The following is a 27,713-nucleotide window of genomic DNA, read 5'->3' on the forward strand; positions in this document are numbered from 1 at the left end:
TTTGATTTATATATGGTATATATAATTTATATGGTAGTGCCTTCACGTGTTCTAGAAGGTACTACGTTTAAGTAACGGGTTGACTGACTCTCCATTTGATTAAGTTTTTCTGGTAGGGATTATGAGATTTAACTGCAAGAACACTTGTCAAGATAAAATGTTGCCATTCTCTAACAAAGTCTCATTTCAAAACATTTATCTTTCTTATACAAAGTCTAAAGAAGAATATGTCAAGTAAAATCACCAGTAATGTCACGATCCATATAGCTCACTACTACTGCTATAACAGCCTGTCTTGTTTCTCATGTCTGCAGGTGTATATATTTAAATGCTATTCAGCTTTAACATGAATGTTATTGATTTTCTTATAGAAACCTGAATCTTCCTGGAGTAACTCAGCCCCCAAATCAAAATTGAAGTCAACAGGCAACACATTATTAACATGGAAATGTTGTCAAGAACATAGAGGTATACAGAGATCAAGAGCATAAACATCAGAAAGGGACTGTGGCTGGCCTGCATTCCCAGCCACAAAAAAGGAAGCACTGGATACTCAGGAAGGATCTACTTAAGATCTTGGGAAATTCTGCAATCAAGCTAGTATCCAACAGCAGGCATTTGGACATGTCCTGCAACCCATCATCAATGCAAAGAGCTTAAAATATTAATCCCAATCACAGTGTTCCATTTGGAAAAAGAAAAACATAACACACAAACACATGTAATTTCACCTAGCTCCTTAAATGCAGGCACTCTCCCTTGAGAAAAAATGAACATTTCCTATCCTGCAGTCTAAAAGGCTGCAAATGCAGAGGATAGAGAAACATTAACAAACACTTAAGAAATATTAAATCCGCATACTAATTTCAGCTTATTACTACTGCAGTGGTTTACATCATTAGTGTTTTTAGAAAACTAAAGCATGACTGAGATATCTGCTATCCAATAGGCAACTGCAAAAAGGATGAAAGAACTTAAGACTCTCCTACCTAGAAGATAAGGATTATCATTGAAGCTTCCATTTGAATTTTATTTGATGTTGAGATGAACTCAGGGTTTATGCATCCCACAGCCAGAAAGAAAAGAGTAGAAAAGCTAAAGTGGTAGACAGAGTGCCTCTGTAATCCCCTTCTCTCCAAAGCAGGGCCCTAGGGGATTATCTTTTGGAGTAATCTTACAGTTAAAGGTAGCAAGGAGGGTTGCTGAATTGTTTTTCCCACCCCCCCCCCCCCCGATTGAAAGGGCCAGGTGTACAGCATAAAATTACTAACATAGCAATGAGATTCAAATTTGTTATTCACATAAAGCAGGCATCTGATTCATTACTCCACTCTGGGCCAGATCAAGTAAGCGTGACAAAGAGGCCTTGAATGAAAAGCTAAGACTAAATAGTTTTTACGGGGGTGGTTTTTTCTAGGGTCTAAGAACCAATGTCTACTAGATTTGTTTTACCAAAAAGTAGAGAGGGTTAAGGGGTAAAAACAGAGAGCCACACACTTAAAAGCACACAATAAAATTAAACTCTACCTGCAAATATGTATTTTTACTTTATTCAATTAATGCCATGTCGCACCTGCTTGCAATGTCATTTTTTAAATGTATCACATTCATTTGGCTAGAAAAGTCAACAGTTCAGTTTTGGTTAGTTATTCCCTTTCTGACAAACATTAAAATGGAAAGAAAATGCTAACTGGGTGACAGGAACTTAACTTATTCCTGGGTTAAAATAGTTTTTGACTTTGTATGATTGATTTCATGTCTCAAGCCCACCCCACCCCCATTTCAATGATACTGAGCATAGTTTCGCTTAAATTCACCAAAATATTGCTGGCCTATAAATAGTATACTAGCCATTTCCATTAGCTAGCACCATGGCCATAAAATTGTACTAAACAAGAAGTGGAATGTTCTGAAAATTCCATTTTCACTAAGTTATTGCCTAGGCTTTAATTTCTGCCTATGTGGGGCTATGTGCCTCACTTTCCGGCTTCTGCAGGTTGAGGATAAAAGAAAATCTATATAATTACATGAGAACAATTTTGAACTCATTTTTTTAAAGTTTTGATTAGCATAATGCTGTTACTAATCCAATGGTTCCTAAACCTAAGATTTATGTTTACCAACACTTGAAAATAACTATCTAGAATTTAAAGAAATATAGCAAATGCAAAAATGCATCTTAAATTCTTATTGTTCAACTTATTTATCCATAGCCCAATTTATTATAAAAGACCTAACTTGTCAGTGTTTTCTAACACTGTGGGTCAAATATTTCTTGGCCAATATCTGTCCCTTTACCTTCTATCCCAAAACCCTTGTCAGGCCAATGAACCACTCACTGTCCCTAGTGACTGCAAAACTTCAAAGAAAGGAAGAGTATTCCTACTTACACCAATGGAATGAAGATGTATCTTGGACTGTGTAAAAAGAAACAGCAATAGCTTACATTTTTAGCATGCCTTTCTTCTGAGAAAGCATTAGCTCTTCACTTAATAGTACACTTGTTTTTCTCATCACTTCTGTAAAGTAGGATGAGCAAGGAAAGGGTAAAGGAGCAGGATCATTTTACAAACAGAAACTAACACACAAATAATGTGTTACTTGTTAATTGCCATAGAAGCAATGTTTTTGGCTAAACAAAACCCTCCTTAACGTCAAATCTAGTATTTTAAAAAATATTTATCCAAGAAGGAGATTTTTAAAAATATATACATGTGTCTGCTCATCGGTGCAAAAAAATACAGGAAAGATAACCCAAAACGTACTGAAATTGCTAACCTACAGGACATTGAGTGAGAAAAGGATACAAAGAAGAATGTATAGCTTTTTTAGAACCACAGTAATGTTTCCCATACAAAAATAAAAATTAACAATGCGGGGTGGGGAAAACAGGGAAGGCTAGAATTGAATATTGTAGTAACAAATGAACCTAACTGTATTACAAAACAACATAACCATACTGAAAGATTTGGTGGAAGGAAATAACTAACCTACGTAACTTCAGAAAACTGTATTTTGACTGCATAACAGTTAACATACTGTACAAAAATATTGTACTCTAGTTAGCAAATGTGTTTTTCACAGGGGTACTAGATGACAACTGTGAGACTATACGGGTACTAGGATTAAACGAGTATCAATAAGGAAGGGGGAAGGCTGCTGTGTTGAACTGGTATGAACTTACGGTTTTTTATATATATATACAGGTTAAGTAGATACAGAAATATAGATGTGTGTGTGTGCACGTGTGAGCATAGATACATATGTTTCCTTGCTTTGCCTTTTGAGACATCCTAGAAGCAGTGACACTTACGAAGTAACAATGAGCACAACTAGTACTCAGATTTTAGTTCCTAATAAAAGGAACCTGAGCTGAAGTAGGCAAAATACAAGAGGAACCTGGAACATCTAGTAGTAGAAAGTATTTCAAAATATAAGCGGTACATGCTAAAAGGACACAGGAGCCAATCTGAAAGAGCGCCCAATACCCAAAGTTGAGATAACTGGAGCAACTGTATAAACAGTAATAGGTTATAATCTATTAAATAAAATAAATATCCATGGGTCCATCCTGATATTCACAACTGAGTCAATGAATGAGTAAATAAATGAGGGCGGAAGACACCTCTTCCTAACAGAATTCCATTTAATGTAGGTAGGAAGTAGAACCACCACCCTTTAGTAAACAACACAGCAATAATTGCTGTAGGAAAAAGTCATCAGTGAACAATAAAATTATGAGTAAAAATATAATGAGCAACAGAATATTTACATAGTGTCTCCCTATAAGACAGTCATTTATTCCAGCCGGGGCAAAATGGCAAAACCTTGTCACTACAAAAAAACAGAAAAATGTGCCAGGCATGGTGGCACATGCCTGTGATCCCAGCTACTTGGGAGGCTGAGAGATGGCAGGATAGCTGAGCCAGGGAGGTGAAGGCTGGAGTGGTGACTGCGACACTGCACTCCAGCCTGGGTGACAAAGTGAGACCCTATCTCTAAATAAATAAATAAATAAATATTGTCAGTTATTACAAAGGGAAAAATGCTAATTTTACAGAGGAGAAACCTGTCAGGCACCACCTTAACCAAGGGAACAAACCTATCATCACTATTAGAAAGACAAGTCAAAATCATGAACCCCCTGTGGTGTAGAGAAGGGTACAGTATCTTCTGTGGCATTCCTGTAAAACAATGCGTAACCTCTAATAATGAGAAAACACCAATTTCTGGAACGCTATACAAAATAACTGACCAGAAATCTTGTATCCAAGTAATGAAAGACAAAAACTGAGAACTCTCACATATTGAAGGACATTTAGAGACGCAAAAACTAAAAGCAATGATAGATTCTGGACAACAGAAAGGACATTAATAAGAAAACTAATAATACAGAAATTCAAATAAAGTATGTCTATTACTTTGTATAAGTTCAATGTTAATTTCAATGTTAATTTCGTGGTTCTGATAATTAACGATTATTGTGACAAGATGTGTTAAGATTAGAGAAAGCTCCGTACGGAGACTCTGTACTACTATTTCAACACACACACTCTCTCTCTTTCTTTCTGACACAATCTCGCTCTGTTGACCAGGCTGGAATGCAGTGGCACAATCTTGGCTCATTGCAACCTCTGCCTCCTGGGTTCAAGTGATTCTTGTGCCTCAGCCTCCCGAGTAGCTGGGATTACAGGCGCACACCACCACACCTGGCTAATTTTTGTATTTTTAGTAGAGACGGGGTTTCACCATGTTGGCCAGGCTGGTCTCAAATTTCTGTCCTCAGGTGATCTGCCCACCTCTGCCTCCCAAAGTGCTGGTATTTTAGGTCACCGTGCCCAGCCTAAAATCATATTTTAAAAGAATGAAGAAAAAATGTATCTAGCATTAATAAAACAAACTTCATTCATACATAAATCTGTACAGTCTACAGGTTCCTATCAGTTACAGTACTCACTTAAGATAAATATAGAATCCATTCTGAATTGGCCAAAATATCCAACACTCCATCACAGAAAAGTATTTGCAGTTACCTGATCATGCCAGGCTCTTTCAAGCCTATGCTGCATTACACATTACTCCCTACACCATGCTTCAGCAAGTCCATAAGACTCAGAAAACAGTCCATCCTTCCCTAGGAAACTACCTTTACTGACTCCCTCCAGCACTCCCATTTTATGCTTGTTGGAAGAACAAGAAGCACTCAAGAAAAGATAGATACCTGGTTCTACTTAGTCTTTCAGACATAAAGTGCAGTCTGGAACAATGACAATTAGCTTTTACTAACTTTCATTATCTATCAAACATTGTTAAAAGCAAATTATAAATTTTAAATTAACTTTGTAAGAAGGCTGGAAATCAGGTAGTAGGAGGAGAGTGTGACTCCTCCAATTTGGTTCTTGTTTTTAAAAATTGTTTTGGCTACTGGCCAGGTGCAGTGGCTCACGCCTGTAATCCCAGCACTTTGGGAGGCCGAGGCAGGCGGATCACTTGAGGTCAGGAGTTCAAGACTAGCCTGGCCAACAAGGTGAAACCCCCGTCTCCACTAAAAATACAAAAACTAGCTGGGTGTGGTAGCACACGCCTGTAATCCCAGCTACTCGGGAGGCTGAGGCAGAAGAATCACTTGAACCCAGGAGGTGGAGGTTGCAGTGAGCCCAGATCACACCACAGAACTCCAGCCTGAGTGACAGGGAGAGACTTCATCTCAAAAAAAAAAAAAAAAATTGTTTTGGCTCTTGAAAATACTTAATGTTTCCATACATACTTGAAAATCAATGTTCAATTGTTACCAAAAACAACACAACATAAACCAAAAAATCTTGCTGGGATTTTTCACTGGGTTTGCATTGAATCTGTGTGTCTAACATTGGCTCTTCTAACACATAAATATAGCATACATCTCCGTTCACTTATGTAATCTTTTTCAGAAGTTTTATGGTTTCAGCAATAAAGTCATTAACGTCTTTTGTTAGATTTATTCCTAAGTATTTTATGTTTCTTGATACTACCGCAAATGGAACTGTTTCTCCGGGTTATTTTTCAGTTGTTTGCTCTAATAAATAAAAATAGAATTGACTTTTATATATTGACCCCGCATCTGGAGACCTTGGCTAAATCTCTAATTCTCACAGGTTTAGGGAATTCCATGGGGTTTCTAAGTATCATATCTTCAAATACAAGCAGTTTTGCCCTACCTTTTCCAATTTCCATGCCTTTAATTGCTTTTTTCTTGCAGTATTGCATTAGCCAAGACAGAGTACAATGTTTTTGTTTGTTTGAGGCAGGGTCTCACTCCGTTGCCCAGGCTCAAGTACAGTAGCGTGATCTCAGCTCAGTGCAACCTCCACCACCTGGGCTCAAGCAATTCTCCCACCTCAGCTTCCAGAGTAGTGAGGACTACAGGTGCACACCCCCACACCAGGCGCATTTTTGTATCTTTTTGTAGAGATGGGGTTTCGTCAGGTTGCTGGAGCTGGTCTTGAACTCTGAGGCTCAAGCGACCCGCCCACCTTGGCCTCCCAGAGTGCTGGGATTACAGGCATGAGCCACTGTGCCCAGCTTACAATATTTTTAGGATATATTTTTTTCCTAATTGTAGGCCAACAAAACAAGCACTTTCACCAAGTAGTGTGATGTTAGGCGTTAGGTTTTTTTCCTAATTTTTAAACAGCATCACAGCTCAGGAATAAGGTCTTCACCTTTGATTTTCACGATTTTTACTACAATGTTGTGATTCTCATGGTTATTATTCTTGAAGTTTCATGATTTTTTAATTTTATTTTTGAGACGGAGTCTCACTCTGTTGCCCAGGCTGCAGTGCAGTGCCATGATCTCGGCTCACTGCAACCTCTGTCTCCTGAGTTCAAGCGATTCTCCTGCTTCAGCCTCCCGAGTAGCTGGGATTACAGGTGTCTGCCACCACGCCTGGATAAATTTTTGTATTTTTAGTAGAGATAGGGTTTCACCATGTTGGCCAGACTGGTCTCAAACTTCTGACCTCAGGTGATCCACCCACCTCGGCCTCCCAAAGTACTGGGATTACAGGCATGAGCCACCGTGCTCGGCCTAAAGTTTCATACATTTGTAAACTGACTGTTTAAATTCAAAAATCCAGTCATTAAGTTCCGCAATTTTTTTCCATCTTTTTTTTTCTTTTTCCTCATGACTAAGAATCATATTCTCATGTTTATTCATATGTATGGTAATTTTCTATTATATACAGACAATGTATGCAATACATTATAGAGACTCTGAATTTAGTTAGCTTTTCCTAAAGAGTGTTGATTTTTGTTCTAGCAGGCATACTACTACTACCTGGTTACCTTCATTTTGTGGAGCTAGTTTTGTTTTTATAAAAGCATAGTGGAGTCTATTTTGGTTCCCTCCTTAATCCTATGGTGAATGCCTTCGTCCTGGGAAACATTAACTCCTTAAGTGTGAGCCTTTATTGGTTTCAATCAAAGCCCTCAGGTTTTTGCCAAGTCTAGTTGGAATTCGAACTCCAAATTCTGCCTTCCCTGCATTAGGCAATGATGATCTTTGCTCAGCTCTTTCAGCCTTCCAATTATTGCTTTCCACTATGCCCTATAAAATCTTCCCTAAACGTGCAGGTCAGGGGTGAGCACAAAGATCTGAAAGGGGCTCAAATAGATTGTGGGCCTATGCCCCTCCCCATCTCCCATAGCTCCCTCTTTGCCACTATCCCCCTCCTTCAATTTCTACCTACTTGGCAGCCCTGAACTCCATCCTCTGATAATATACAAGCCCATGAAGCGGTGACTATTGAATTCTAGAAGCTCTGGGGCACATGGAGTGAGAATGCTCTCATCTCTTCCTGGCAATACTTTCTGTCTGAAATTTTGCTGACATTGTTGAGTAATTTACCTAGTAATATGCACAGGTTCCAAGCTTGCCCTTCTTTGCTCATTACTTTTTCTTAAGCAGGGGAAAGCAGGCTTCTATTTATTGAAGAGAGAGAATGAGAAGGTGGGGAAGATAAAAGGCATGTTTCAGAACACTAGAGAACAACTCTCAACCGCTTTTTACATGCTCTCTTTCCAAGGGCACACCCTCTTTGTTCAAAAGGAGTCTTAAATTTCACAGAAGCATTTATCTGTACACACATGACTTATCGGCAGCTACCAAGCTAGAGGCCCGTTAAGTTTTCTCTCCCTCAGCTAGCCTTACACCTTTAAAACTGCCTTTGAGTCAGAAGTCAGAATGAAGAGGTTAAAATTAAAAAAGAGGCATTTTTCTAGGCATTCCTCCTTAGGTCTTCCCTTTCTCTAACCCACTACTCTGTGGTATAAAAACAGTACCCACTTCCCTAACCCAGAAAATATTCCTTGATTTGCTCCATGACTCAAAAAAGGTTCACCCATGAATTCAGTCTCCAGTTCTTTTGCTCATAGGTTGGGTCCTTTTAGAACAACTTAGTTCAAAAATATCTGTACTGTATTCAAGACCCAAGCAGATATATACTGGTTCTGTCAATAAACAATCATCCTGTTTGGAAATAAAGCAAAAAGACTATTATCCTTGCAGTGTACCACTGGGACATTACCTAATAAGCCCACCCAGGAAACATCTGACTCTCCATAAATTATTTAACTTTGTTTTACCTACTATCTATAATTGATTAGGGCCCAGAAGTCTTACTGGATGTTTATTTTAGAATGCTGACAAGTTAAAGTTGGTTTGCATCTTGTTGAAAACAATGTCCAAAGTTACAGCTTTATTGTTCTATAGGATATTAATAACTTTTGTATGCTACTGAGTAATCATATTCCTGCATTCTTCCTTTTTATCTGGTATTAAAATACTGTTAACAGTTTGGCCACCATCATGATTCCCTTGTTATTCAGTAAATCACTATATATTTAGGAATTATGTCTAGGCTGGTGCAGTGGTTCACACCTGTAATCCCAGCAGTTTTGGAGGCCAAGGCCAGCGGATTGCTTGTGCTGAGGAGTTTGAGACCAGCCTGGGCAACTTGGTAAAACCCCATCTCTACAAACAATACAAAAATTAGCCAGACATGGTGGCACATGCCTGTAGTCCCAGCTACTTGGGAAGCTGAGGTGCGAGGATCACTTGAACCTGAGAGGTAGAGGCTGCAGTGAGCCAAGGTCGCACCACTGCACTCCAGCCTGGGTGACAGAATAAGACCCTGTCTAAAAAGATGGAAAGAAAGAGAGAAAAAGAAGAGAGAGGGGAGAGAGAGACAGAGAGAGAGAGAAAGAAAAAGAAAAGAATTATATCTAATGTTTTGAAACTATATTTTGACAATTCTAAAGACGCTGATTTTTTTTGTTAATTCCAGCTGAGTTTCAGAAATGAGAATAAAAAAATTAAACATAACAGAAAATACCTCTGACATTATTATTTTTAAACTACAAGTCTTCAAATATATTTTTGGGTAATAAACAAGCGCAGTCCAGGAGTTTGAGGCTGAAGTGAGCTATGATTGTGCGATTACACTCCAGCCTGGGTGACAGAGCAAGAGCCTGTCTTAAAAAAAAAAAAAAAAAAAAAAAAGGAATAAATACACCTACCTCCATTTGGGGAAAAAATTAACAAAATGGAAAACAGGCTGGTTACATGTGGGTATGAAAACCTACAGTTGCCCTCTGTCCCGGGCAACCTAATTTTTTTTTTTTTTTAAGCAAAACTGAGAAAAGTCACTTTCCTAAAATTTAAAACAAAACAAAACAAAAAAACCTGGGGAACAAACAAGCAAAGTTAAATACTGCCTTCTTATACAGAAAAACTTTGCCTGGCAATTGACATACGCACAGCTTTGCAAATATTTGGCATTTTAAAAATTTAAGTCAATAGCTTTTAAGAAACATATGCTCTGCGCCCATTCTACTAATAATAAACAATGGAAATGTATTGTCCCTGCTCCCCCCACCCCACCCCCCAACCCCTGTCTTCTCTAATACTTTCTGAACGCTTTTCAGAAAGCATGGATATATTCATAAAGGGTAGATAATTCACGAAAACAGGGAAGGGGTAATCTCTCCTTGACAAAATAGTGACAGTGTATACTTAGTTGTTTTCATTATTTATTTTACTTAATCCAAAAAGCATTCTATTGCACAATGTTGAAACTAGTATGGCCAACACAAAGGGAAAGATGGTCTTGACCTTCAAGAATCTTACAATTTAATACACACACAGGAATCTTACAATTTAACACACAAGTAAATGAATGAAGGGTAGGGAAAGGACCAAGCTCCTAAAGAGTGTGTGTGTACAAGTGAATCTGTATAAACTGTCTCACAATCACTGTGGATTTTTTAAGACAATGAGGATTAGTAACACAATGGAGGACTGTTATGCCCTGTCCTTCAGAAGTGCCGAGGTAAGAGAAAACATGACTACAGGGAGATTACTCAAAAAAGTTTGGAATCCCTAAATTCTATATACAAATATATAAGTATCTACATAGAACTTACTCCCCTATCACATATGCCTCATGTTTCATGTTTCCTGTACCCATACCACCAATGTATCTATGTTTCCTTTCTCACTTAACAATTTTTACCCTGATTAGACCATTCACTAAAAGTTTCATTAATAACTTAAAAAAGATCTGTAAACAGCATGCAATGAACTTATATTATAGATTTAAATAGTGGCAAAACTTGGCATTCTGCTCTTTAATTTATTCAAAACTACTTTCCAGTTAAGAACTATCAATCTTCTAGTGTCTTCACATTTATCTCTAGCAACAGTGGCTGGCTTTCAAAATTAGGTGAGAGATCTTTCCAAGATCTAAACATCTCCGATATCTGCCTCAGAGAAAATTTAGTTTCCACCACATCATGAGTTCCTGCTAACAATGATTAAAATAAATAAAAGAACTATAAGGTTGGTTTATTTGCAGATACAAGAACAGCTTGCTTAACTCACCATTTAAAAAGCCATCACTTCATACTAGCTTTATTATCTGAAGCATAATCAAAATAATAAACTACTGTTGTGGGACTTTGGAATTTCTAATTAAGTTATGGAGACTTAAATCAAGAAATATGAATATTCATAAAACCCAGTAACCTTTTAGGCAAAGTAAAAAAGTGAAAAGAACAAGTGCTCTTGGAATTCAGAAAGAAAATTAACTATGGTATTGAGAGACACCAGGAAAGAGAAGGAATCACAGTAGAGCTAGGATACAGAAGGAAACAGAAAATGACAGTTTAATGCTCATTATAGAATAACAGTGAGTCACCCACAGAGACCATTTTCAATGTTCTTGTGAATTTAACCTCTAGTCTAAACTTTTAATGAAAAGGCTATAATATATTAGAGTGGCCCAGAAAGGTGACCTTATGTCTCAGGTGTCAGAGCCACACCCAGGTCTCCTGATTCCCAATGATACTCCCTAAAGCCTTACTTGCTCTGGCTGTAGTGTCTTGAGAATTGGAGCTGCTTTTAATCCTACGGTCAGCTACACAGCTGCAGGAGGGGCCCTAGATTCCCTATTCAGGAATTCAGATCTTAAAACGCCAAAAGTGATAAAAGTAGATATAGTTCCCCTCCTTCAGCCAATGCAAGGACCCTAGTTACAGAGAAAAAACGGTGTGCCAAGACAACACCCTTAATTCTCACGCATTTCCCCCTTTCTATCTTTTATACTTACCAATTTATCAGTCCCATGATCTGTCTTCACCTCAGAACTAAGCGGAAGAAATAAGTCTGTTGTATGCTCTGGGGGAGGTACCTCCCCAAGAACTATCAACCCCTGCAGGATAGAGAGGAGAAAAATAGCATAAGTGAGCAGTATAAATTTCAAATTTAATTTAGGAGTTAAGTCTCAAAAGGACTGTTGGTGTACTAGAGGCCCCCTCTTCCTTACCCTATGGTTCAGAAACAAACTACAGCAGCAGCAGCTTTGTTTTCCCAAAGAGCTATTTCAACAAGCAGCAGACCCAGGCTCCCCTCTCTGCCACTTGACTGCTCTGACCTACGTGGCTCATCAGCCATTTAGCATCTTTATTCGTATCTTTCAGATATGAAATCTTTACCAGATTATGGCATTTATACCATATTACTAGACCCCACTAGATTAACAGCAGCAATGCAGTTTTTGTAGCCAACAAATGCAGTTTATGACTTACTAAGCTGAAAATGCTACTATTCTTAATCATGTACTCCACCAACTATACCTGCACAAACAAAACTGAATGAAACAAATGTGGAACAGTCCCGTACAACTTATGAGAAACCAAGAGCTTCTTAAAAGCTGGCCCAAAGGAACCTGCTTTTTTCATAAGCATAAATATTACTTCAGATGAAGTTCCTGCTTGACAATTTCAAATTCAGACCTTTGGAAATTCATTCCAGGAAACAATTTACATAAAAAGAAATTAAAAATGAACCCACAAGTCCTCCCCATTGTACGTATAATGAGCCAGGATGGGTAAAGGCAGAAGGTATCTTATTATTAAAAAAAACAAAATACTACATATGAATCCCACCATGTATACCAGAAGAGGTGACAAAAACAAGGCTATGACACTATATAACCGAAAGACTGGGATGCAAGTGATCAGGGTTCCCAATCTCTTTCTCTGGTCTAAAAAGTAGAGATCTAACTAGATTAAGAAGCTCTTAATGGAAATTTAATATCAGAATCACCTGGGGAACCTTATCAAACTATACTGGCTTAGGTCCAACATCTACTCAGTACCTCTGGGGGTGGGGCCAGGTAGTCTACCTTTTTATGGGGGAAGGGAGGCAGGACATGGTGGGTACATGGAGGTGGGTGTCTCTCTCCTCCCCCACCCCGCCAACCCCACTATGTTACCGAGGCTGATCTCAAACTCCTGGGCTCCAGCAATCCTCCCACCTCAGCCTCTGGAGTAGCTGGGATGACAGGTGCCTACCACCATGCCCAGAGGTGGATATTCTACTATTCTTTAAAAGCTCCCCTGGTAAGTCCTAAACTTGTAAAGTTGAAAAACACTAGACTTGATTAGTTTGGGCTCAAAGAACATCCTAAAGTATAGATTTGAGGAACTAGGGATTGTGACTATTAGTCTTAGCTCTCTAGGCCATACGACAGACTCTTATGAGCCACTAAACCAGATGATCCATCCCTGGGGTCCTTGTAACTAAAAAACCAATATGAAATACGAGCTGCAGAAAAGGGGAAAACATTAAGAAAGAAAAATGGAATTTTATTTCAGTTTTTTAAAAAGAAGTATGTATCTCTTTTTCTCTTGAAGCAAAAGAAGCACTGCCTCCCTATTCTGGAATATGACTACACTTAGCCCGTATCAAAAATGAATTGGAGGGTCCCGGCATGGCAGCTCACACCTGTAATCCCAGCACTTTGGGAAGCTGAGGCGGGTGGATCACCTGAGGTCGTCAGGAGTTCAAGATCAGCCTGGCCAACATGGTGAAACCCCATCTCTACTAAAAATACAAAAATTGCCCAGGCGTCGTGGCACATGCCCATAGTCCCAGCTACTCGGAAGGCTGAAGAAGGAGAATCGCTTGAACTCAGGAGGCAGAGGTTGCAATGAGCCAAGATCATACCATTGCACACCAGCCTGGGCGACAGACCAAGGCTCTATCTCCAACAACAACAACAACAACAAAAATGAATTGGAGGCTGGGTGTGGTAGATCACACCTGTAATCCTAGCACTTGGGGAGGCTGCGGTTAGGAGTGCGAGACCAGCCTGGCCGATGCAGTGAAACACCGTCTCCAGTAAAAATACAAAAAATAGCTGGGCGTGGTGGTGAGCCCCTGTAATCCCAGCTACTTGGGAGGCTGAGGCAGGAGAATCGCTTGAACCTGGGAGGTGTAGGTTGCAGTGAGCCAAGACTGTGCCATTGCACTCCAGTCTGGGCAACGAGAGCGAAACTCCACCTCAAAATTTAAAAAATTAAAAAAAAAAAAAAAAGAATTGGAGTCTCCTCAGAAACAAGAGAAAGGCCATTAACTAGTAAGCAAGAAACATTAACCCTAGCCTTTAAAATGAGGTTTCTCTGGTTAAAGAACTTCTGCTTCAAAATATTTTCTTCCCTAAATCAAAAGCATAAAATATACCTTACAAACTTTATCACATCCAAGTAAAAACTATTTGCAAAAGACAGCTATCTTGTACATCACTGCCTTCTCAAAATGTTGTATTCAACAGATATTCCCTACTTAAGGGCCCAAACTGTCTTCCTGCTTCCTGTACAAAGCATGCCAAAAATCATTTTATTATTCAAATTTTCCCATAACCGGTTACTAAGAACTTTTTTAAAGATCAATTTCCAACTACTTTCCCCAAATATTTGTTAGTGTTATACCAATCTCATCATCTCCTAGACAAATGTTTCAATGAATGTGAAGCTGTTGCTGCTGCTGGAGGTAAGGGTTATTAGTCAGTAGAAGGTTAAAAAAAACTGAATTAAAGGTTAAAACATGAGCTGTTCATCTTTATTTATACTGATTTTTATATTTTATCAGTCCAAATTGCCGTTCGTCCTTCCAAAGAGATTTTCAACAAGTCCCACCTCCTTCCAAGAAAATGTCCCGGGTTAATGAGTTCCTACTTGCCTTATCCACACTGCCAGACCTCCTAAAGCACGGTGATTGTATCTTACTTTCTGTGTATTTAAATCTCATTTCCAGAGCATTCATAATCTTATGCCACATTATTTATTTCACTTATTATTGCCTCAGTTTCTTGTTTGTTGAGACAGGGTCAAGCTCTGTCACCTGTGCTGGAGTGCAGTGGTGTGGTCACGAATCACTGTAACCTCCCCCTCCCGGGCTCAAGTGATCCTCCCACCTCAACCCCATAAATAGCTGGGATAACAGGTGCATGCCACCACATCCAGCTAATTTTTGTATTTTTTTGGTAGAGATGGGGTTTCACCAAGTTGCTCAGGCTGGTCTCGAACTCTTGGACTCAAGTAATGCACTTGCCTCAAACTCCCAAAGTGCTGGGATAACAGGTGCAAGCCACCACACCCAGCTAATTGTTCTATTTTTTGGTAGAGATGGACTTTCACCATGTTGCCAAGGCTCGTCTCAAACTCCTAGACTCAAGCAATCCACCTGCCTCGGCCTCTCAAAGTGCTGGGATTACATGTGCAAGCCACTGCACCCAGCCTTTAATTGTTAACTAATGTTAGTTTATTGAAGATGTGGACAAAATACAAATATATTTAAATGCCCCATGTCCCTTAGCAGAGTCATACACCAAGAAAATAAATGCATAGCAAATATTTGTTGAGTTGTATAATTTTTTTCCTAACAGGAAAATATTAACTTTATAATAATTATAGCCAGAAGATAAATAAATCTAACAATTAGATATAAAATTACTCCTTCAATTTTTCTTTTTCAGTTATATGAAAGTAAGGACACAGTCAGTATTTTCCAAAGGGAAGAATTTTTCCTTAAACTACAGAATAATTTCTAAATACAACCCTCAGATAGATTATGAAGACATCTTCTCCTAAGAGAGTATAATAAAACTTGGTAGGGACCATCTATTCATCGACATAATTTTATAGACCCACAGAGAATGTAGGTCAAAGCTTATGTCTCTACAGGCCAATACATGGCAGAACTGGGGCAAAAGTCTGCATCTAACTAATATTTCATTCCTCTTTTGTTCAGTTAATTCAATCATTTATCCGCTCATCAGCATTTGTTAGGTACTAAGGATACAAGAAAAAATGAGAGACCTATCCCTCTCCCCTAACCCATCCTTCAAAGTGCTTATTACGTTCTAATACTGCGGCAAAGAAAAACAATGTAAATAGGTAAATGTTATGTACTACATTAGAAGGTATTAAATGCTAGAGAGAACAAAATATAGGATAGTGAGGGGATTAAGAAGTGGAAATGGTGGGGTTGGTCATGACGGCTCATGCCTGTAATTCCAGCACTTTGGGAAGCCAATGCAGGAGGACTGCTTGAGGCCAGGAGTTCAGGACCAGCCTGGGCGACGTGGCAAAACCCTGTCTCCACAAAAACAATAATAATAAAAATTAGCCTGGTGTAATATCACACCTGTAGTTCCAGATATTCAGGAGGATCACTTAAGCCCAGGAGAGAGAGAGAGATACAAGTGGGAGGGGGTACTACAGGCGCATACCACCACGCCTGGCTAGTTTTTTGTATTTTTAGTAGAGAAGGGGTTTCACCATGTTGCCAAGGCTGGTTGCAAACTCTTGGGGCCAAGAGATCTACCCGCCCTGGCCTTCCAAAGTGCCGGGTTGCAGGCATGAGCCACTGTGCCCCTGCTTGAATGTTTATTTGAAGACAGAATCAACCAGCTATGCCAATGTGCTTACAAGATAGGAGGGAAAAGAGTCAGAGACACTGCCAAGGTTTCTAGCTTCCACAACCAGAAGAATGGAACTCTTCTTCATTTGTTCAGAGGACATTTGAATACACATTAGTTTTAATTAAACCTATTTTTGAAAATATGTGCTCAAGTGTTACACTGAAGCAACCAACAATCATCCATACACTGTCCATTGCCCCCAAGATATGTAAGTTCACTATGGCATTCAAAACCAAACACTGGATCCTCTAACTTAATACTGTACCTCACACCAAAAAGGACGAAAACAGCTAAAAAGAGGCTGAGCAAATAAAAAGCATCCAAGTAGGTAAGAGTCATTCATGCAGGTAGCATCTATTGAGTGGCTACCACGTGCAAGGTAGTGTGAAAACACAGTAATAAAATAAAAACAGATTCTACCATAAGGAGCTTATGTTCATCTAGCCTTGAACAGACAAAGAGACAAAGTATTATGACAGTACTATAACAGAAGTTGAGAGAAGGTGATGTCAGAGCAGAAAAGAGCCTAACTGAAGAGACTGATGAAAGTGAGGCTTTACAGAGGAGGTCTACATAATTACTTAACATTCCCCGAAATATATTTAATATATTTTGAGCTATATTTATTCATTAACTATACACTTAATGACTTTGCCCTTTTCTGTATACAATGTTTCATATGCCACAATAACATTTATTTCGGATAAAGTTTACTCACGTTTAATAACCATGAAAAGAAAGGTTAGCATTAGCTGAGAAAACTTCATAATGTTCTACTCCACACCTGTCATGGCTACCCCAACATGGGCTTCCCTAACATTCCAGGTTTAAACTGGGTCAGTGTTGAATAGCTGTGCCATTAGCCTGGTGGCAATAAACTTAGGGCTGCTGTAGTACGAAATAGCAACTGGTAGAAGCCGAAGAAAAAGGTCAAGAGTCTCCTTTTCCTTCGCCATGTACTGAGTCAGAGCCAGGATCATGCTTAGGCTGCACAGGCCTAGAAAACTGCAAGAGTGAAGCAAGCTTCTGCTTTACACAAGGACCAAAGGAACTGGAATGGGTCACAGTTACATGCAGCCTTAATACCTCCTAAGTGACTCCTCTGTGGATGAACCCTCTATTAACTGTATTTGCAATACAGCTAACAGGCAATTTCACATACTTCCTTACATCACTCTATCAGGTCAATCTTCCCTATGCATCTCAAGACAAACCAGTGACCCCACTGCAGACCAGTTCCACAAGAATCACCCTGGGCTACCTGGAAAAGATGTCTAAAGTCCTTTTAAAAACCCTATTAAGATGAGAACTTCAACAGCTTTACGAAAATTTTGAAGAGAAAGGTGTTATAAGCTTCTGCAGTTCCCATTCAACTCCTTCCCTATTCAAAAGTTTCAATGCTCTTCCACCTCCCATCCTCAATAACATTTCCATCCTCAGCTACAGCTGTGTAATCTCAAAGAGTAGTCAGAAGAGGAGATTTTAAAAAACAACATAAGAGTCAAGCCAGTGCTTCTCGGAGGCCAAGGCAAGGAGGATCACTTGAGGTCAAGAGTTTGAGACCAGCCTGGACAACACAGCGAGACCCCATCCTTTAAAAAAAAAACCCCTTTAACAATTAGCTAAGCATGGTGGGCCTTGCCTATGGTCCCAGCTACTTGTACTTGCAAGGCTAAGGTAGGAGGATAGCTTGAGCCCAGGAGTTTCAGGTTACAGAGAACTATGATCTGGCCATTGCACCTCAGCCTGGGCAACAGAGCAAGACCCTGCCTCTTAAAAACTGCTTAGTCCCTATTCTTTCCCCTCATTTACCAGGTGTGAAATTTCAATAAACATGTTTCAGTGAAATGATGAAAAGGACACAACAGCAAAGTATGTTAGAAAAAAAAATGCTTTGGAATCAGATAAAAAGTCCTGAGTTTAAATTTAGCTCTGCCTTTTACAAGCCTCTGAAGATTTATTCTGATCATTAAACGAACATACATGAGTAAACCTTTAATTAGTATACACTCAAGGTACGTATATTGTTTTCGTTTCTCCTTCTAAAGCATGGAAGAGTTTCTTTTTAAAAAACAAGCTGACAAACTATGAAAATTAAAAGAGTACAACAGCATGCAGAAGTAGTACAGAGGAGTTCCTAGAAGTTATATTCTTTCTCCAGAGAGCAATATTATTCCCAAAAGGGACTCTACTCACTTCACAGCTTGGAAGGTAATACCTACCTTCTGACAGAACAGAAACTGGTGTCTGGATCCTAGAATCACCTAGCAGTAGTCACAAATACTTTTTTTTTTTTTTTGGTAATACGCCACTTAAATAAAATTAATGTTAATAAGCAACAAAGTAAATCCTTAAAAAGAAAAGCCCCACCATCCCTCCAATCTCCCACCCGAAGACAAATTATAACTCAACAGCCTATCACCAAGATTCAGCCTATCACCTAGGTTCATCTCAAAAAAAAAAAAAAAAAAAAAAAAAAAAAAAAAAAAAAAAGACCTGTGCAACCCAGGAAGCACTGGGAAATCTTGGTGCAGCATGGAAAATATGAACACAAACCCACTTAACCAAAACACATAGGAAAAACTTTCTTCCATTTCAGTAACTAAAAAAAAAAACCCAAGCACTTAAAGTGATTACTAACTTGAGCAACAGCTCTGCACTCACTTGGATGTGTAACCATGAACAAACTACTTGACTGCTCTGATCTTCCACTGTTTATCTTGAAAATCGTGAATGAGAGTAAAATGCTTAGCACAGTGCCTGACATATCACAAGTGCTCAAAAACTTCTATTAATTATAGTGTTACATAAAGACTAAATGCATGTGAATATATCACTGGGGGAAAATTCCATGGCTTGTTAGAGCAAGTTGAATATTGTCTCTTCCAAATTTATGTTCACCCAGAACCTGTGAATACGACCTTGTTTAGAAAAAGGGTCTTTGCAGATGTAATCAAGTTATGAAGAGCCATATAGTGTGGGCTCTAAATTCAATATGACTGGTGTCCTCCTAACATGGAAATCTACACAGATGCAAAGAGAAAGATGGTCATATGAAGATGGAGGCAGCAACTGCAGTGATGTAGCTACAGGCCAAGAACACCAAGGACTAGCACAGTATCAGAAGCTGGAAAAAGACAAGGAAGGATTCTTCCCTAGAGCCTCCATAGAGACCATGGCCCTTTTGACACCATAATTTCAGACTTCTGGCCTCCAGAACGGTGAGAGAACACATTTCTCATTTTTTAAGCCATCCCATTTGTGATAGTTTGTTATGGCAGTCTAGGAAACTAATCCATTTGTTGAAAAAGAAATGTATAAATACGACACGTAAAGCTGTGAATTTTCTTGATGCATTACTTATTGGAACTATCAACCTAGTTTTATTCTTCCTATCGGAACTCTGAGAAGTAAAAGATTATCTATGATGTTGTATTTTACAGACCAAGAATCTGAAGCTCAGAAATGTTAAGTGACTTTTCTTCTCAAGGTTCATGTAAGCAGCTGGTAGCAAAGCCACGACTAGAAACAAAAATTTACCAAGTCCAAGTATGGTGCTTAACACAATACGCTTTGAATGATGAAACTCTTGGATAATCAACATACATTCATGTGCCAAATAGCATTATGGTCAATGACAGACCACATATACAATGATGGTCTTCTAAGATTTTAATACAGCTGAAGAATACCTGTTTTAGCACAAAGCACTACTCCTGTGTTTGTGGTGATGCTGGTGTAAAGAAACCTACAGTGCTGCTATTAGAAGTATACCACATACAATTATGTACACTAAGAATATAATAGTTGATAATAAAAGCTATGTTACTGTTACAAATACTTATTTCTTATGATAATAAAAAGTGTTATGTATTTACTATACTATACTTTTAATCGTTATTTTAGAGAGTACTTCTACTCATTAAAAGAAGTGAACTGTGAAACAGCCTCCAGCAGGTCCTTCTGTTGGCACTGTCACAGGCAATGAAAGCTCCGTGTGTGTTGTTGGTCCTGAAAACCTAACAGTGTAACAAGATGTGAAGGTGGAAGACAGTAATACCGACAAACCTGACCCCATGTGGGCCTACGTTCATGTGTGTGTTTGTGTCTTAGTTTTTAGCAAAACAGTTTAAAAAATAAAACTTTCATTTTAAAATGGAAAGTTTTAAAGATAGAAAAAAGCTTGTAGAATAAGGTGTGAAGAAAATATTTTTGTACAATTACAATGTGTTTGTGTTTTAGGCTAAGTGTTATTACAAAAGAGTCAAAAAGTTTTAAAAACTTAAAAGTTTATAAAGCAAAAAGTTATAGTAAGCTAAGGTTAATTTATTATTGAAAAAATATTTAAAATAAATGTAGTGTAGCCTCGGTGTACAGTATTTATAAAGTTTATAGTAGTGTACAGTCATGTCCCAGGCTTTTCAATTTCAGCCACCCTTCACCCACCGACTCACCCAGAGCAACTTCCAGTCCTGCAAGTTCCATTCATGGTAAGTGCCCTATACAGGTGTACCATTTTTATCTTTTCTACATTTTTACTGTATTTTTTCTATGTTTAGGTATGTTTAGATACATAAATCTTTACCACTAATTGCCTACAGTATTCAGTATAGTAGCATGATGTACTGGTTTATACCCTAGGAGCAATAGGCTATATACCATATTGTCTAAGTGAATAGCAGGCCATACCACCTCAGCTTGTATGTATTAAGTATGTATATATGTAAGTATGTATGTATGTATGTATGTATGTATGTATATATATATATATGAGACAGAGACTCGCTCTGCTTTGCCCAGGCTGGAGTGCAGTGTCGCGATCTCAGCTCACTGCACCCTGTCTCCCAGGTTCAAGTGATTCTCCTGTCTCAGCCTCCCGAGTAGCTGGGATTACAGGCACCCGCCACCACACCTGGCTAATTGTTTTGTATTTTTCATAGAGACAGGGGTTTCACCATGTTGGCCAGGCTAGTCTCGAACTCCTCACCTCAGACTCCCATGCCTCGGCCTCCCAAAGTGCTGAGATTACAGGCGTGAGCCACTGCGCACGGCCCTCAGCTTGAATTTAAGTGCACTTTATGATGTTCACACACCAATGAAATCACCTAACAACACATTTCTCAGTTTCCCTTTCGTTAAGCAATGTGTGATGGTATACACAAAACTCCAGATTATTTTCCAGATATTTAGAAATACTTTTCAGATATTTTGATATTTTGAAAGTTTCTGAAAATTGCTCTGTCATTACTTCTGAGTGATGAGCTGAAGAATAAAGCATGAACCAAATGAGGTGAGTATCTTCTTATACACAGCTAGTGAGACTATAAACTGACACTGCCAAAATACTTCTCTGAAGAATGCATTAAGAACATAAAAGAGCATTCATACCTTTGACTGAGATAAAGATATTTATCATGGCATACTTAATTTAAATAACAAACGTAACTTAAATAGTCAACAAAGAAAGCCAATAGCATGCAGCCATTAAAAATGTTTTCCAAAAACCAACTGGGAAATATTCAGGGCACATACGTAACATGACTGTGTTTGAACAAATTACTTATGTGCTAGGAAAATGTACCATAATGTTGGTAGCGAGATAATTTTGAGCTGTCGGGTTGTTTTTTTTTTTGGGGGGGGGGGGTGTCTTTTATACTTCTATGTCATTTCAAAGTTTCCTGAGAATTGATACACAGTATTTCATCAATTCTAAGAGGTACTCTCCCCACATGTCAACAACTTTTAAATCAAGATGCATTTTACAATTTCTGTTATGCCCTAGTTTAACTGAAATAATTTCTTTGTCATACTTAAAACAATGGTACATCTTACAATCAATAGCATCTTAAGTTCTATGAAATATAGCAGTTTTATAACAAGGAACTAAGATGATATAACATATACACATATATAAACCCACATATATATTTATGAATGTATATAAAAAGATGAAGCAACACTTATGACTACTATTGTACTAATCTCAGTTGTTACTAAGAGACTCTAGTTCTCAAATATAGAAATTCCCACTTAACCACTGGCTATAAAAACCTAGAAACAGACACTGAAGAGGTGTCTCTGATAGAGAAAGACTGTGTTTTTCTCCTCAGTACAGGCATATCCAGTCACCTCCTAGTTATTCTTAGTCATCATTCCAGTTCAAGTTCTACAAATCTCACTTTAAAATTTCCTTTGTGAAGACTTGGGAAAGCAAAATATGCACCAAATCCTAGAATGTTTATTAGTTTTGTTCCAGCTAATTTTTAAATAAGTAAATCAGGATTTAATTTGTATGCTACCCTAAGGGAACAAACTAGTAAGAATAAAAAAGTGAGCCCTCAATTAAAGTATGCTCTATTGAACTTTTAGGGGGAGGGGGAATATATATATATATGTATCTCCAATCTGGAAAGAAGCTATAAGTCCGCAGTGACATTTTTAGAATAAAAGTTTAAATGATTAGATAGCCCACAGAACTTTCACTTCAAACCCTGATCATTCTGTTCATTTTATCAGTTGATCAACCTTCAACTTTTGGCCTACTAATTTAATGGATACTGTTCACAGGAAAGCCATTTTCTTAAGGCTTTGACTAGTACTAAGGTCAAAAAGGCATTTTGACCCTTATTTTTAGTAGCAATAGACTTTTTCTAGACATGGGTCTACATAAAGATAGAGCTCAGCCACACCAAGCTAATATAAAAAATACTTTGCAAGAATGTAAGCTTCATGAAGGTAGGATTTTTGAGAACATTGCTGAGACACAGTAAGCACTTAAAATAATGGTACATCTTACCATCAGTAGCATCTTAAGTTCTATGAAATGTGGCAGTTTTATAACAGGGAACTAACAAATATAAATCTAACAAATATGACAGTTAACATCAATGGCTTGCTTGCATTATTCAGTCTGTTTTCCTTGTTTCCTGTTAGCTCAGATACCCACACAGTTTTGTTCTAAATATATGTTCAATTAAACATTATATTCTAATAGTGTTTTCCTTTTTATGAGACAGGTCTTTCTTAGTTGTCCAGGCTGGAGTGTGGTGGCACAATCTTGGCTCACTGCAACCTCCACTTCATGGGCTCAAGCAATACTCCCACTTCAGCCTCCTAAGTAGCTGGGACTACAGGCACATGCTATCATGCTCAACTAATTTTTGTAATTTTTGTAAAGACAAGGTCTCACTATGTTGCCCAGGCTGGTCTCGAACTCCTGAGCTCAAATGATCCTCCTGCCTTGGCCTCCCAAAGTGCTGGGATCACAAGAGTGAGCCACCACGTGCAGCCACATCAGGTTCTTAAATTAAACCACTATATCAGGTCATTAAACCATTTACTTTGCAATAGTTAAGAAGAGGGTTATGGGGGTTACGAGGTGGGAGGGGATGTGAGAAAAGCGATATTGATAGTTTTCGGCAGCATTTAAAAACATCAGATACTTATCCCTTACCTTATTAGCACGTATCTGTTTGTAAATGTCTGTTTGCTGACGAATTCGATATTCCAAGTCAGAAACATGAGCCTGAAGCCAGTTCCAGCGGCTGACAATAGCTGCCCGGTCTGCAGCCCATTTCCATTCTGACCTGCGTCTCCTAAAAGGAAATAAACTGAGTGAAATCCAAGAGTAGCAGTAATATCTATACCAGATTGGGGGGTGGGGAGTGGAATTTAACTTTTAAAGGCCCTTGCAGAGACTAACTCTAGTGTCAAGAAAAACCCAAGAGAGAGACAGACACCTCCCGCTTATCAGGATGCACATGGATATAAACTTCCAAATAGGTATTTCCCAAATTAAGTGGAACTGCGTTCTAGCATCCTGATCCTGTGGCACACAGTTTCTCTGAAATCCCATTAATTTCTCTGGGACAATAAAACTATTGTCCATGCCAAAATAAAACATACATTAAGAATAATCTATACAGGAAATCCAACTGACACTAAGAATTATTAAAACTAATAAAGAATTCAGCAAAAGTGTTCAGTAAAGAATATTTAAAAACTAATAAAGTAGAAAATATTCATTAAGTACCATTCATAACACCAACAAAACTAATGATATATTAAATATCTTTACAGAGAAAATAATGCCTGAAAGCATGAAGATCTATACAAATGGTAGGACACATTTTTTTAGGATGGCGATTCTCATGAACATCTATAAATTCAAAGAAATTCCAATCAAATTGCCTACAGTATTTTTAATGAAAGCTGAGAAACAGATCCAAAAGTTCACACGGAATAAAGGACCAACAGCAAGAAATTTGCAAGAAGGCATGATGCAAATACACATTACCAGATAGCCAGATTTGCTGCAAAACTATAGAGAGCCTCAAAACGTAGAACTAGATACATAAAAGATAACGGGAAATTTTTTAAAAATCAGATCAGTGCAGAAACGATCAAACTACTCAATAAATAGTACTAAACTGGCCAGTTCTTTAAAGGAAAAAGTAAAATTAGTTCCCTTCTTCATGATATAATTACAAAATTTTGGCATTTCAAATTGCTAAATATGAACAGCCAAACTTAAAAGAATATCTTCGGGACTTACAGCAGGGAGCATTTCTTAGATAATACACAAAGATTTCACCTACTTTTCAACATACAATAGAAAATCTAATAAAGTTAAAAGGCCAACTACATTTTGGTGGAAGATATCTAACACATATAACTGACGATTAAACATCAGAATATGTAACAGAACTCTCAGAAATAGGATAAAAGAAAAAAAGACAATCTTAACAGAAATAGGAAATTCACATAAAAGGCAAATAATAAATATATAAAAATGTGTCATCTCGTTAAAATTTGGTTAAAATATAAATATTAGGTAAAACATTAAGATGCTGTTTGAAATCTGGATGGGAAAACACACAGTCTGATAAAGCCAACAGGTGGTGAGAAATGGAAAAGAGCAATTAATATATTGCTGGTAACAGTTAAAATTGGAACCACCATTTTTGAAAAATAATTTGAAAATACTTAGTGAGGTGTAAAATGTGCATACCCAACCATCATGATACTGTATTTTTTTTTTTTTTTTCTGAGAGGCAGGGTCTCACACTCTATCATTGAGGCTGGATTGTGGTGGTGCAATCATAGCTCACTGTAACCTAGAGTTCCTTTGCTTAAGCTATCCTCCCACCTCAGTCTCCCAAGCAGCTAGGATCAGGAGCATACTACATACCTGGCTTTTCTTTCTTTCTTTCTTTTTTTTTTTTTTTTTTTTTTTTTTTGAGATGGAGTTTCTTTCACTCTGGTTGCCCAGGCTGGAGTGCAATGGCGCAATCTCGGCTCACCACCAACCTTCGCCTCCCGGGTTCAAGCGATTCTCCTGCCTCAGCCTCCCGAGCAGCTGGGATTACAGGCATGCGCCACCACGCCCGGCTAATTTTGTATTTTTAGTAGAGACGGGGTTTCTCCATGTTGGTCAGGCTGGTCTCAAACTCCCAACCTCAGGGGATCTGCCCACCTCGACCTCCCAAAGTGCTGGGATTACAGGCATGAGCCACTGCACCCAGCCCTGACTAACTTTTTTTTGAGATGGAGTCTTGCTCTGTCGCCCGGGCTGGAGTCCAGTGGCATGATCTCGGCTCACTGCAAGCTCCGCCTCCCAGGTTTACGCCATTCTCCTGCCTCAGCCTCCCGAGTAACTGGGACTACAGGCGCCCATCACCACGCCTGGCTAATTTTTGTATTTTTAGTAGAGACGGGGTTTCACTGTGTTAGCCAGGATGGTCTCGATCTCCTGACCTCATGATCCACCCACCTCGGCCTCCCAAAGTGCTGGGATTACAGGCGTGAGCCACTGAGCCTAGCCCCACTGGCTAATTTTTAATAAAAAATGTTGTGGAGATGGGGTCTTGCTATGGTGTCCAGGTTGTTCTCAAACTCCTGACCTTTAGCCTCCCAAAGACACGAGCCACTATGCCCAGCCATGAAATTCTGTTTCTGAGAACATAAACTACACATTCCTCTGCATAAGGAAACAGGTTCACTGGAGGAGAGTCTGTAATAGATAAAAACTAATTATATTCTAATTCTGCTGAAATTGGTAAATAAACTATAATTTATTCATTTAATAGTTCTATAGTAATAAAAATAAAATTAACGACATCTGTATGTATCAACATGATTAAATCTAAGAACACAATGTTGAATGAAACAACTACAAAAAAACTAAAAAGATTAAGTACACACAAGTAGTGAAGGAATTTGATGAAATACTATCTAGCAATTTATTTACTGTATGTATCAACATGACCTAATCTCAACAATGGGGAATGCAAAAGCTGCACAAAAATAAACAAATAAACATTAATAAGGATTGTTACCAATACAGATAACTGATGAATATATTTTAAAATGCCTAAAACTGACATACAACAAATTTACAATAAAGCTCCTCATTATCTCTGGAAAGGGGATGGAGAAGTTGGATTTTAGCTCTACCTATAATGTTTGACTTCTCATGTAAAAAAACAAAGATGGAAATGTGACAACATTAACATTGTTTAAATATTACACTGGGGATACATGGTGTCTACTATATTCTGTAATCTAAATATTTCATAATCTACCACAAAACTATTTTCCCAGAAAGCAGCAGCAGTCACACAGCCCTCAGCCCCACTTCCCATCAGGATACACACACTCACTGCTAAAACTTATGACTATAGGTGAACTTGAACACAGTCTCCCATAGGGGCAAAATACAAAATGTCAAAAATAAAAAAGAACAAATCTGACCACGACAGAGTAAGACATGAATTAATACTTAATACGTATTAATACTTTATCATATCATAATAATTAAGACCAAGGGTAGTAATGGTATTTTAACTTTTGTATGGACCAAACATAAACCATTCAAACCAACCACTGTGATAATTATCAATTATGTCTCTTCTTTTAGAAAGAAAACATTTTACAGTTCCCTAATTTTGATGGAACCACTTCAAGATAAAAAGATACTTTTAAAGTACAGTTATCTGCTTCAATGTTGGCTGCAGGTCTAGCTCTACCCTAAAACCAGGAAATGATCTCAAGAGATCAATAAGAAACTAGGGATCATTCTTGAACAAGAAAAATGCCCCCTACCCACAAAGAGACAAAACTAGTTAACCCTCGTATTTTATTCCCACCTTTCCTTACTCTTCAAGGCTTACCACCTTTCTATACTGCAAAATCTTCTGGATTTATAGATTCCTTTCATTCCTAAAACTACCACCACACCAGGTCCCCATCTATCACCACTGGGCAACCCCAACAGCCTCCTTAGCTGCTCTTCCCAACACCAGTCAATCATACTACTTTTCCTCAATCAACTCCCCTCACACCTTTTTCATCCTGGCATTCTAATGTTTAAGGAACCATGCAGCTCCTTTGAAAATACAAAAGGAAA

The 27,713-nt window shown here is 38.3% G+C and overlaps 1 protein-coding gene across 27 annotated transcripts in view; it reads right to left on the minus strand.

The window, feature by feature from the left end:
- The window catches only part of KANSL1 (KAT8 regulatory NSL complex subunit 1), a 195,250-nt gene that overhangs the window by 40,822 nt on the left and 126,715 nt on the right, over positions 1-27,713 (minus strand). For 19 of the 27 annotated variants that reach the window (XR_010152817.1, XR_010152816.1, XM_054671346.2 and 16 more), the window contains 2 exons: positions 23,760-23,901; positions 11,648-11,749 (listed from right to left, as the gene is read on the minus strand). Coding sequence is in view for 25 of the 27 variants with exons in the window: in XM_054671346.2 (XP_054527321.1) it covers positions 11,648-11,749; positions 23,760-23,901 (244 nt within the window). In the remaining 2 variants the exon portion in view is untranslated. The remainder of the gene's footprint in view (positions 1-11,647; positions 11,750-23,759; positions 23,902-27,713) is intronic. The other 8 variants (XM_063798414.1, XM_054671340.2, XM_054671338.2 and 5 more) reach the window with 1 other exon arrangement.

Source organism: Pan troglodytes, chromosome 19 (genome assembly GCF_028858775.2).
Source record: "Pan troglodytes isolate AG18354 chromosome 19, NHGRI_mPanTro3-v2.0_pri, whole genome shotgun sequence".
NCBI classification, from domain to species: domain Eukaryota; kingdom Metazoa; phylum Chordata; class Mammalia; order Primates; family Hominidae; genus Pan; species Pan troglodytes.